This window comes from Terrapene carolina, unplaced genomic scaffold (assembly GCF_002925995.2).
Source record: "Terrapene carolina triunguis isolate 2854851 unplaced genomic scaffold, T_m_triunguis-2.0 Scaffold130, whole genome shotgun sequence".
Classification (NCBI taxonomy): Eukaryota; Metazoa; Chordata; order Testudines; family Emydidae; genus Terrapene; species Terrapene triunguis.
The window spans coordinates 32,372,637-32,386,055 of NW_020664481.1; the positions used below are offsets into that span (position 1 = coordinate 32,372,637).

The 13,419-nt window shown below is 39.1% G+C and overlaps 1 protein-coding gene across 3 annotated transcripts in view; it reads right to left on the reverse strand.

Annotated features, from left to right (window-relative positions):
• Positions 1–560: 560 nt before the first annotated feature.
• PHKB (phosphorylase kinase regulatory subunit beta) overlaps positions 561–13,419 on the reverse strand; it is a 199,460-nt gene continuing 186,601 nt past the window's right edge. For all 3 annotated transcript variants that reach the window (XM_026652662.2, XM_026652660.2, XM_026652661.2), the window contains 5 exons: positions 11,965–12,099; positions 6,027–6,156; positions 5,495–5,602; positions 4,131–4,271; positions 561–1,942 (listed from right to left, as the gene is read on the reverse strand). In XM_026652662.2, coding sequence (XP_026508447.1) covers positions 1,805–1,942; positions 4,131–4,271; positions 5,495–5,602; positions 6,027–6,156; positions 11,965–12,099 — 652 coding nt within the window. In that variant the 3' untranslated portion in view covers positions 561–1,804. The remainder of the gene's footprint in view (positions 1,943–4,130; positions 4,272–5,494; positions 5,603–6,026; positions 6,157–11,964; positions 12,100–13,419) is intronic.

Sequence of the window (13,419 nt, forward strand, 5' to 3'; positions counted from 1 at the left end):
AAGGACAAACCCCATCATGAGAGCAAGAGACACTCTCACAGGCACAAGAGCAGGTCCCCACAGCGAACTGCTCATAAGCACAGTGTTTCCTCCCTGAGCCGCGCCTGGTCGGGTGAGCTGTTGCATGCAGATCTTGTGGGACCAGCGATGAAGACCTCCTGGCTGGAGGGTAAAGCCAAAAAGATGTGGGATCCATTGGTACCGCCGGTGATCCTGATACGGAGACAGTCAGACCGTCCAGCTGCGAGCATGACCCCAACTTCTCCAACAGTGCCGTCTCACCACCAGGCAGATCGGCGAACTCCAACTACTTTACCTAGTAAAGTACTTTACCTCCGGAGTGACTATGGGTACTCCACAGACTACTGGATGCACAGAGACCTTCCTTACAACAGAGGAGGTGATTCTGCCATACCCGCAGTCTCCACTTCTCTTGGGCCTAACCCTGCTTCATGGCATTCCCATACCAGAGGATGACCCCCTGCTGCTGCTGCAGGAAATGCCCCTCTTGATTGAAAAGAAATCAATATATTGTAACATATTCTTGTAGTGGACCACCATTTATTAGATTACCAACGCTATACACAAATCTCAATCAGTTGAACATATTTTATTCTGTCACAACATCTGTTTTGATGATATATGCTCAAAAGGGCCTCATCCAATATCCATAAAAGCCAATGGGAGTCCTTCCCACGAGATCTGGATCAGACTCAAAGGGGATTGATAGAAAATGCAAGCTTTTATAAAGGAACATGGAAACTACCTTCTTCAAAATAATTCAAGCTTTGTTATTTAGAATCTGTAGATTCTATATTAATCTTCAAGCATAGGAGACAAATAAACCATCAATACCGGAAAGAACTTGTCAAATGCTTATATTTAATGAACGTCTCTCTTCAGTCATCTTCCCAACATTAATTTCAATTAAATACATTTTTAAAAATTTTCATCCCATATTAACTAATGTAACCAGTGTTAATTTATAAATCTCATACAAACTTTTGAACATGTGGCTAGCTGCAATGACATTTATTTAAAATATAAAAAGCAATTCTACATATTTTGTATTCATTTTCTGGCAGTCTTCAATCTGTGTAATCACGTTATAACTAAGCCATTAAAACCCTAAACAATTCTCATACGATTATAACCAATTAAATTGAATTGTAAAGAAAATATTTTGTGAAGAATATTGTTTTTATTTTACCTACACTTTGACTAAGGTGACCAAATACAAAACCACTCTAGCTTTTACGTTAAGTGTCAATCCATTTTGTGTGCTAACCATTAGTTCAAATGTATTCTCTGTTTTTTAAAAATTCTGGCTGTATTTCACTCAGCATTTACAGTAAACATTTTGTAATGAATTACAGTACAAATGGAAGAAAGAGGTAATAAATCTTGCATAAACTGTTAGTTCAAAATTACACAAATAACTAAGTGTATCATTTGTTTTTAAACAGTTACATAACCAAAAATACAGGCCCAGCCAACTTTATTTAAATATCATTGGGCTCATTTAATATGAACTGTATGTCATGCTTCATGCATAATTTTCAGTCAGCACACTATTTTGACATTTAGGTGAAGATTGCTGATTGCTGTTGAGATTTTTTTCTTGATTAAATACATTTATTTTTACTGCCAAATAATCAGTTGTGGCATTTACTACCCTAAGCAATTCTGCTTATCACAGTGAAGATTTATAGTACTGCCCATGACTACTCTTCAAAATAGGAATTAAACATTACATGGAAAACTACACTAAATAAGCAATGGTTCCTATATTTCTTTCTGAACTTTAGCTAATGGTACAGGGATCATCACTGCATGGCTTCACTTCCCCTTCCAACAATAAATTCATCACAGCTTTAGTCAAGTAGCTGCATGTTCCTCTTTTTCCCACTGGGGGAGTGTTGTAAAATGAAGTCATGTCATCCTATAAAAAGAAAAAAAACAAAAAAGTGTATTTTTCTATCCAAGTGTTGATTGATAAGAATCAAGATTAACCATTGGTACAGAGTAAATTTATTGAAACCATTTTATAGGTGAAAAGTGCAATTCTCATTGTTGACATTGTCAGTCTTTTTGTATGACACACTCATTGTTCAATGAGTTGTCAAACAGGAATGTTAAAATCTAAAGGTATAATATATACGTGTTCAATTGCTTAAAGACTTTCTTAGAAATCTTAGAGTGCGCCTACTGTATTTGGGCATAGTTTTGTGAAAGAACATATTACATATTCTGGTCACATAATTTCCCTCTTAATTTCCTAATGACAGGTCAGTTTCTTCACATTGTTTGCAAAACATATTAGTTAGGTAATCTCTCTTCAAACATTATGGTGGGGCTGGTTTCAACTCCATGACTAAGGTTGTGTTTAAAAATGCAGCTAAAGTATGGGACTTATTCCATTAACCTTATAAGAAAAAACAAATATTTTCTTCCTAGACTCACATCACATAAAAGAGTCCAGGTATTTTAAAAGCTCAGTTAGGGATGATATGAAAAATTTGACTTCTTACTTATATTTAGGCCATATTTACACTACAGAGACTATAGCAGCATAGCTACAGCACAGTAGCTACACCTGCATCATCCCTTAGTGTAGACGCAGCCTTCAGCGACAGAAGGGGTCTTTCCATCATTCTAGGAACACTAGTATCCGGAATGATGGCAGCTAGGTCGACAGAAGCCTTCTTCTGTTGACCTGGCTATGTCTACACTGGAGGTTAAGTCAGTGTAACTATGGCACTCAAGGGTATGGATTTTTACCCCTGATCTTTCTTGCTATGTCAGCCTCAATTTTCAATGTAAGCCAGGCCTTATTTGTGAGGATATTGTCTGATATTATACATGAAAGAAGAAGTGATTTTTAAAGGTCTTGATTTAGTAAGGTAGTTAGGAATATTATAATTACCTTGCTGAATCAGGGCCAGAGTTTGTGAAAAAACCCGAACTAAGGATTGCTTGTATTTTTAGTTTATGTTTGGGGAATGAATGCAAGGCACCTTAACTCCATGTGAAGCTTTCTGTGCTGGAAGAATTATTAATAGGGAAGTATTAACAGGGAAGTACTAAGAAGTAGAGCTGGTCAGGAATTTTTTGACAGAAGGATTTCTCATTGGGAAATGCTGATTCATCTACACTGGAACTTTTTTACTTAAACATATTTCTGGTTTGAGAGAGACACCCACCCCAGCCTAGCTAACAGCCTCATGGCTAGGGCCCTCACTCAGGCTGTGGGAGGTGCACAGACTTGAACCTGGGTCTCCCACATTCTGAGTGAATGGCCTAGCTACTGGGCTATTAGCTAGGCTGGAGTGGATGTCTCTTATGTTTTTTTCATGAAAGTTTCCAAAAGATCTTAGGTTGGTCCTGCTGTGGAACATGAACATTTCTGAAATGTTGAAAATTTTCATGGGTGGAGAAACAGTTTCCCATCTGGGTCTACTAAGTAATGCATTCTGGCTTCAAACCACTAATTTATTTTATGTTAATGACAATGGGTAAACACTTTAGATGCAAAACTGAGTTTGTGTTACCACCAAAATGTTCTTGTTGAGGTCAGCTGAAGTTACTGGGTACTCAGCACTTCTGGATATCTGGGCACTTATTTAGGTGCCTCAGAATGGATTTAGGATTCTAACTTCAGACTGTTTTTAAATATCATATCCTGCATCTATTTAGATACCACCACCGCTTACTTTCTTGCTCCCCTATCAAAGAGGAAACATTTCATTTTAAGACACCAACTTTTTCTAAGCATATTCAGGTTATTCCAGCTTTACCTAAATAATCATTCTAACATTCAGCGAGATAGGACACACTTTCTTTCAAGCACCTTTGTGGGCTGGTTGTCTAGCCCTCAAGGACTTTGAGTTCAAAGAGATTTAAGATGTCCGTCTCTGTTGCTATGAAGACACTTTTACAGGCACTACAAGATCCATCCATAAACCTGTCATATTACATAGTACTTAAATAGAATTAAATTTCATGGATTCCATTTGGGAGTTCTGCATGTCTGTTTTATTTTCAACCTCACACATTTACAATTTGTTACCAAATTTTGTCTTTGATTGAGAAGAACTGTAAATTTTACATGAAGTGAATATTTTACTCACTTGTTTTTCAACTCCCTTTAGCCTGGTCTCATCTTTCTGGAAATAATGAAATGCTTCTTTCATCAGTTTGTCCAAATCCACTTTATCCTGAAACTCTAACTCAGGGTTTCTCTCCAAAATAACAGATACAACCATTAACAACTAGAATAGGGAAAAAAACAAACAAACATACATCTTCATTATGGCAGTGTAAACAGGTAATTTTTGAATTTTTAGATATTGAAAAATCAGAATTTTATGTAAAATATAAGTTTGAAATCGATGAAGTAGGTAGAACAGTCAAAAGATCATTACAGTAATCTGAACAAATAACCAACACTAGGGAATAGACAAAGGCTTAGCTGTAGGCAAGGGCAAGCATTTGTAAATATGAGACACATTAAACAACTAAAATCTAGATGTACTACCAATGGACTCTATATAAACAACAAACAACAAATTTAAGTCCAAGGATACTGAATTCCTTGCAGCTGGAACAGCATTTAAAATGGGAATAACTGACTTGCATGACTGGCTTGCAGGCCTTAAGAGTGTGATTAGCAATTGGTGGTGGATTGCATATTGATCACTTGTGTCCTTGGGGACTCTAGGCCATATCTTTCAGCTGCAGGTTGAGATGTTGTACTCAACATACCAGTAGTTGTTGGGCATGATCAAAATAGTTTGGAACTCCTAAGTGCCAGGGAATATCCCGGGACAGATTCATAGTTGCAGGCAAAAAATACTAGGCAGCTATTGAAGGGAAAACTGCCCCCTAGTTTGCTCAGACAGCCCAGGGCCTGGTTCTAGGGGGAAAGGTGCATAACAGGATGGCACGACTCTATTGCCTCACTTTGTTTTGTTAGCATGTGTTGTAGCACTGGAGAGAGCTGGTGGTTAAATACTGTTGATTCAGTGGGGCAAGTGTGGCTCTTTGGATTGCCCAACAGAGATGGGAGGGAGTTGTCGTCATTTGGCAGGTGGAACTGGTGTTTAGAACAGTTGGGCTTTGAAGAAAGGATCCCATGGCTTAAGCTGGGGGTGGCATACAGTGCTATTTTGGAATTATCTTTTTGTTTGAAAGTCTGGCCCAGTATTATTAACTCTATGGCTACTGTTTGCTTTGCTTGGTGCAGTCTGGGGATCCCAACATCCTGAAATGCGTTATCCAAATACATTAATGTGAAACTGCTTAATATAAAATACAAAAATCTATGGAGACAGTGTCCTAAAAACTGCCATAGTAGTTTGGATCTGCAAGTGCTTATCTGTGATTTTAAACCACTCCTGTTAATTCAATTCTCTATGGGGTTCAGTTACTCTCTCTCAAAATTGTTACAAACAAGTCATGTATAGAAAACTTCTCTTAATCATATGGTACTGACCTCTACAATAATCTGTCTGTATTCAGGCTGGTCAATATTTTGCAACATGTCTTCAACCAGAAGGGAAAAATTCATCTCGTACATAGTCATATCAGATAGTGTTGGTTGCTGAAAAAGAAATCATACAAATAATAAAACGCTGCATGTATTTTAACCATTTGATTTCAATAAAAAAAAAATTCTAATAGAACTGGTTGGATTATTTGTTGTGGATTATTTATCCAACATTAACAATCTGGGTTCCGTTGGATCAAAGGAGAAGCAAATTTCTAGTCAACGATAACAGCATTCTGTTAGGAGTCTTGTCTGAGATTTTTTCCCCCTTCAGAATATTAAAATATTTTCACTGCAGTTACAAGCAAATAGTAAACTCAAAGCTTCTTCCAGCACCATATGTCCAATATGTTATTTTACACCTGGAATCCTTTATTATCTGTAGCACATATTCCATGAAAAGAGAAGAAAAATACAATGGCAATGCATTCAGTAGTTTAAAAACCAATGTGCAACTCTCTAAATATTTTCTTTTTACCTGTGGTAAATATTTTTCTGCTACTATTACACCATTGGGGGTTCTCTCCAAGATTTGCCACACTCTGTCATAGAAACCATGGGGAGTTCGATTCAGAGAACCATCTATTTGACGTCTGTTAAGCCAACATCTGTGGACAAAACAAAATGACTGAAGGGCTTGAAAAACCAATCTGTTTCGGATTCAAAACAAAGCTTTCTTTGTGGATTAATTAAGCCATTAGGGTAAGCAACAACAGTAAATATCCATCAATTATGCACACACAGTATACGTTGCATTTCCTGATAAATATTTCATATGGAAATAAAAATAGAACCTAAAGAAAACAAAAGCAAGATGATTTAGAAGCTGGAGTGTTATACTTAAATGTGGGATGGTGTCTTATTAACTGGTCTAAAAAATTTAACACTTAAATTGATTTAACCTAGAACACAGGACAGGACATAGGCCAAATTAAACTCTGCTGTAACTCCACCAAAGTCAATGGAGTTACCAGGCACTAGGGAAGAATTTGACAGAACATCTATAATACATAAGAAAAAATATATATGTTTAGGGAAAGCAAATTTGCCATTTAATTTACCTGAGATATAATTTGTCAGGCACATGTGTATGGCACCAAAATGTTTATACCTTGCATAAAGAAGAAACCATGATCCATGCTAGTACTACTACAGTATAAATATTTCCTTTATTATCCCCTCTACTGTATGTAATACACCTCTACCCCGTATAACGCGACCCGATATAACATGAATTCGGATATAATGTGGTAAAGCAGCGCTCCGGGGGGGCGGGGCTGCACACTCCGTCAGATCAAAGCAAGTTCAATATAACGCAATTTCACCTATAACATGGTAAGATTTTTTGGCTCCTGAGGACAGCGTTATATCGGGGTAGAGGTGTACAATTTATGGTGCTAGTACAGCTTCCATATTAAAATCCTACAATTCCAAATAACAGTGCAAAAAATGTACTAAGTTGAAGAGACATTTTTGCATGTTGTAATTTAAATAAAAAAAAAACTGAAGTTGGTAAACTGAAATTTTGTTGGTGCTTCATCCCAAATGTTCAGTGCTTTACAGCATTTGTAATTTTAAGGAAATTAAGAAACCTACATTTATGAAGTTGATTCTATTGTTAATTTAATAAAAAGGGTTTAGTAGACTAATGTAGTACAGTATTGCCAACCACGAGCATTGAAAAATCATGAGTCAGATCCCTCAAAATTATGAGATCAGCTTAATCATGAGATTTTAAAGGATAATAAATTTTGGATTGTTTGTCGTCCAGTTTTTGAGCTTTTAGTGGATGCAAACTTTTCTTTGCAATTATAAAGGACTACAAACTTACGGTTTTTTAAGAAGAAAGGTGAGATTCTTGCAAAGAAACATGACCCCCAGAGCTGGGGCTTTAAAAAAGACAAATATTGCAAGACTAGCAACAAGACTGTGAGAACTGGTAATAATGGTAATGGTTGTAATGAGTAAATTCAGTCTACAGAATTACAGTCTATGGTAGCAATATTTCATAGTTAGTTTATAATACTTTTATTTAACTGAAAAAAAAATTCTTTCCTAGCAGCAGTATAGTCCTCAGAGGTCTTCTCTTTGAAGGAGAAAATCTTTTCCCATGCAGCAGGAGTTTGTACAAGCTCTCTGTACTGAACTGAAAAAGCTTTTCTGAGAAACCAAACTAAGTTCTTAGGGTAAGTGCTCTTTTCCTCAGTTATTTTAATATTACTAAAAAGGAGTGCAGAAGAAAATGAATTGTGGACCAGGTGCCTCATTTCATACTTCATCTCTCAGCTCAAAAATATAGCTGTTTTATTAAAAATTAACAAGTCTTTTTTAGGAGAGCACTACGTCTAACCTGTATGCATGTGCCAGACATTGGCGGCAGAGAAGTCAGAAAACGAAATGTTATGAATTATTTACCACACCAATTTGTGTAAGTAACCTAAATTTTAATTAGTGCTGTGTTTAATAGTTTTCTATAATTGAATGAGCTGGTCCCGTTAGGCTGTTAGAAAATTTATTACAACCTTAAGCTCCTCATTTAAGATACACTCCCACGGTATAACATTTTGTGTGTTTGAACAGAGTAACAGAATAACCACCAGTTTCGGTTACCTTTACTCTCTGTGAAGAACGAAAGAGATATCTGTATTATTATTATGAATATTATATATACTGTTTATTAGATTACTAATCTAACTAATCTAATTACTAATCTCTTTATTAGATTACTATGATGCTGGTAGCTATCTGGGATCAAAGAGTTTATTTAATTCTTGTTGGTTATACATATCTGCAGGAAGGCAGGCAATGGCTTTAGAGATAATCCTAGTCATGAGAATTTAAGGGAACAAGCCCTGTGAAGTCTCCCTCCAGCCATGCTGGAGCTTCAGGTGGAAGTCGTGAACAAAAGACTTTTTGAGCTGTTAAAATGCCTCAGCTCTGAGTTAAGAGTGGCAGATGGACAGGTCTGGAGGGAAGCAGATAGTGTTCCGTTCCCAGATGTTGGAATGACTTGGGTAAGCTAGGCCTACCTAAATTGTTAGATAAGACAATATGCATGTAGGCCTTTTGTTGTTTTAATCCTTTGCTCTCTGATTTTTATATTCCTATGGGTAAATAAATAATACTTTTTTTCAAGAAGGTGTCTGGAGTTGCTGCACTGTCATACTCCCAAAAGAGAGTTTCTGGCAGGTGCCAAACACAGGTAGGCCTGCTAAGAAAACATGGTTAGTGACACAAAATGGGAATTTTCTGCAATATTTGTATGAATCCTATGTGCGCCTCAGTTCCTCTCTGTACTTTGCAGTACTACCCAGTGGGGGAGGAGGGAGAAAGAGTTAAGTCTGCTGTTGGGGCAGCACAGGTGACATCAGGGGGGGTGTCGCCTTGCTGTCTGGGCTACAACGAATGAGTCACTAAGGAACTGGCTAAAACTGACCCAGATCAACAGAGGTTCCAGAAGCACAATGGAAGCTCCAGTGACTGAATGATCAATGCTTTGGGTAGGTGGGGTGGTGAACTCAGCATGTCCCTGTCTGAAGACAAAGGACAGAGAGGTGACAGTCAGGGGATAAACAATGGGCTTCTGGAGGAGGCTGCCTGCTCTCACATGGGACTGTCAAAGGGGCCAGAAAGAGACAGAGACTGAGTCCATTACAGCTTGGCTGGTGGATTGCTCTGGCTTGGCCAGATGGACAAGGTAGATGGATTATGTATTATTAGTTTTGATTATGTTTGTCTCCTCTCCAGCCAACCTACAAAACTGGATTGGACCAGGGCAGGAAAAGGCCCATGAACATAGAAGAGCAAAGGACTGTGGGTAGGATTAAAAGAGTCCTTCTCTCAAGGGAAACATGGTAGTTGTTTGGGGGAACCAGAATGACACACAACACTTTGCTGGGGATGTCTGAAGAAGTCAGGTCTGCCGAGGTTACCATCAGGGAATGATACGACAGGCATGCATGTAGACTGTTTGTTGTTTTAAAATCCTTCTTCTTTAAGTGCTTTTTAACTACTGCTAAAATAAATAATATTTTTGTTTTTGGAAGGCTGTCTGAATCAATGTACACAGTGACAGGGACAGCCTTCTCGATCCCTGTATACACCACTCACCACAGACTCCCGAAGAGAGAACATGCAGGATAAGAATGGTACATACACAAGATACTAGACCAGGCCCCGGGCTACAAGAGTGGCAGAATTGTGAAACTCCGGCAAGACATCAGGCCTAGTACCTGAGGGGGTGCACTCAAGGGGGCACAGATATGGCTAACTCTGTGACATACTGGTGGCCGTGTGTGTGGGATCACGCCAATAGTGAATCTCCAATAAGTAACAACAGCACTAAAAACAAGTATTGTAGAGGAAAAACCAAGAGAAAAATTGTCCTATATTTTTTTCAGGGGGGGGGAGGGAGAGAAGAAGAAAAAATGAATTGTGAATTGCTCAGGAAAGATGAGCTGGAAGAGTTGTGCAGCGAAAGAAAGCTAAATTCTAAAGAGCTGAAAAAGACACAGCTGGTTGGCCTGCTGTACACAGATGACCAGAAGAGGAATTGTCGCTCAGAACTGGATGAGGACTTGAGGAGAACACTCAGTTCACTGGTTGTCCAGCAGAGGTCAAGGGAGACAAAGGCCAGAATTGACCAGCAGCACTGGGATCCCAGAGGGAGGTGTAGAGGATGATGTACACAGTGACTGAAGAAACAACCAGATGCCATTAAGAGTTCCCTGAATCAGCAGAGTGTAGAGGAGGAAAAGCTGCATCTGGAAGAAAAGAAACTGGAGCTGGTGAAGTGCCAGCATGAGTAGAAACAGAACCACCACGAGCAGGATGTGAGAGAGAAGATATGAATTGGACCTGGAGCTACTGCACAGTCAGTATATATCAATTTGGTAAGTTGGGACAGACACGAACACCAGCCTTAGGAGGCAGCATAGATTTAAAATGGTTACCTTGCTACAGGTATGGAAATGACATGGATGTATTTTATATGCTTTGGAGGTGAGCTGTGAATTGAATGTATGGTATCTATCTCCTTTACTGACAGGGAACACTGTCACCCATATGGCCCAGAAGGACTATAGAAATTATGAGCCATGTAAGTAAGTCTTACTGCAAAAATTTAAACTAACACACAGCCTGTAAGAGGAAATTTCTGACCTCAGTCTCCCACATCAATTTGTGATCAGCAAGGAGATAATGCCCTCAGCTTCTATCCTGCTCATTTGTGATGCACCAACTAAAAATGCTCTCTCTGGCAGCTAATAAAAACTAGGCTACAGCCTTGAAGGAGATGGTACATGTCAGACAATGTGGCTGGGCTTGAGGATGCTGAGGAGACAGGGGATTTAAACAAGGAATAATTACAGCTCAGAAGGAGGAGGTCAACGAGCAGCAGATAAACCCTGCTCTGACTGGTGAAAACTCCTTAAGTAACTAGTCTTGGGATGTTGTTTGGTTCCTAGTGTCAGGCTAGGTAAGGAAAATCCTACACATCAGACGTCTACAGTATCAAATATTACTTTATTGTAAAGTTTCACACAAGGATTATGGGGCAATAGAGCAGGTTTTTAGACGTACAAGAAAATCAGAAAAATCGAAGAGAGCTAAAAGAACAAACAAATCAATGTGTGTCTTCACTACCTCTGTATACATAATTAAGGCTATGTTTTAGTCACGGGTATTTTTAGTAATATATCCCTGACTAAACCTTGGGAGCAGATTTGTGCTGGGGGGGAGCAGCCCAGGACCCCCGCTGGTGTTGGGGGGAGGAAATGGTGGGCGGCGGTGCGCAGCCCTGGACCACCGCTGGTGCTGGGGGTTGGTGAGGCTGGCAGGCTCCCTACCCGGCTCCCCAGAAGCAGCGACATGTCCCTCCCTCAGCTCCTAGCTCCGCGTGCTGCCCCCCCCCAAGCGCCGGCTCCGCAGCTCCCATTGGCTGGGAACCGCAACCAATGAGAGATGAGGGGGCAGTGCCTTTGGGCAGAGGCAGCGCACAGAGCTAGGAGCTGATGGAGGGACATGTTGCCGCTTCCGGGGAGCCCCCCGAGGTAAGCGCCTCCCAGAGCCCTCACCCCCTCCCAGACGCACCCAAACTCCTGCTGCTGCTCCTGGGGAATGGGGGGCAGTGGCCCAAGACTGCCCCAGCAGCAGCTGGTGCAGCTGGCCCAGGGGCTGCCTGAGCTGCTCAGGCGGCCCCTGGACCAGCTGCCACGGAGGTCCCAGAAAGTCATGGAATCCCTGAATTCCATGACCTCCGTGACAACTCACAGCATTATACATAATGTATGACTGAAACTTTATTAATTGCAGACACCAGTGATTGAAGATGCATACAGATTATTTCAGAAACACAAAGATTATGCAATTGATCTATTATGAATAGCAGCAGGAGATACAAACTCAGATCTCATTACCTCCCTTGCTGCTGTGGCTGAAGAATATCCAACAGAAGCTGCTTCACTTCACTAGGCGACAGCTGGTATAAATCCATGGGTGGCATATCCCCAGCACGGATTTTTAGTTCATACTTCATAGCATGAATAATCCATCTGAAATATAAGGAGGAAAATATTTATTTATAGGACATTACATATACACGTACCCTTCAAAATGTATGAAACAGAACTTTTTAATAACATAGTTCTCCTCTACCTAGACAGACAGCTGGAGAAAAAAATCATGTGGTTTCTTTTGAGTTTAACTATATGTGTTTATATATGGTTCTGAATTACAGAACGCATACTTTTTACTAGACGACAAGAAAAGTGCAATTTCCTAAAACAAAATGGTCTGATGCAATACCCCTACAGAACCCAGAAAGATCCTTTTTATGTAACTTGGGCTGCCAAGAGATGCATCAATAACTCGGTCAACAAGATGCTATTATACCAATTTTACTTTGTGATGGAGTTTGTTCAGATTCCCACAGTGCATTTTACATGTCTGATGCAAACTTAAAGTAGTACTATATAAACAGTTTTAGGAGATGGGTTGTAAAATAATGTTGATGTATATGTGCCATTTACATGGAAGATATGCTTGCCCCATGAATTTCCACGTATATCACTGACCTTCACTGAAAAAATCGTTACCTGTCCTCTCATATTAAAAAAGTCAATTAATATTTAAAATTATTTGCTGTTGTGATTTAATTAAAATAATTATGGAATCAATAATATTTTTCTGTTCAACATTCAGTCTTAGGTAAGCAGAACTTGTAAACCATTAGAAAGGAGATGGAAAATGGTTTCTTTTACATCTTACAGAAACAATTAAGTCCTACAGTCTTCAACTGAATAATGAGTATGAAAAGACACTGTATTGCTAGGTCAATTTGGTAAGCAGGATTACTCAGCTACCCTGTTTTCTTACTAAGCATAGCTCCTTCAGCACACAAGGGTATTTGCTGTCAGAAGTTAAAAGAAATTTGACTAGGTCTGGCCTTCTAGGGCAGGCATCCCATAACATTACACTCAATAAAAGTGGTTCTAGGGCTTAGAGTCTCTGTTCAGTTACCATAGTGAAGGAACAAAGAGAGGATGAAATACACAAGTCTATTTATAGCAAGTATTTCTTAGGGATTCACCTTTCACCATTGTATTAAACTTTCATACATATTACTTTGTTTAGAATACAACATATCCTCAAAAGAAATTATTTAACAGTACCCAATCTATTTATATAAACACATTCACAAGTCTTAAAACTTTGTAATTTCACAGATAAGAGTATCTAGTATTTCTGTGATGCCAGCAAGACTCCTACACCTGGACATATATTCTACATTGCTTTGCAGAGTAGAGCCTGATTAGGAGTCAAGAAATGGTGCAGAACAGGGAGAAAAAAAAAATCAACAGGCAATGTAGGAA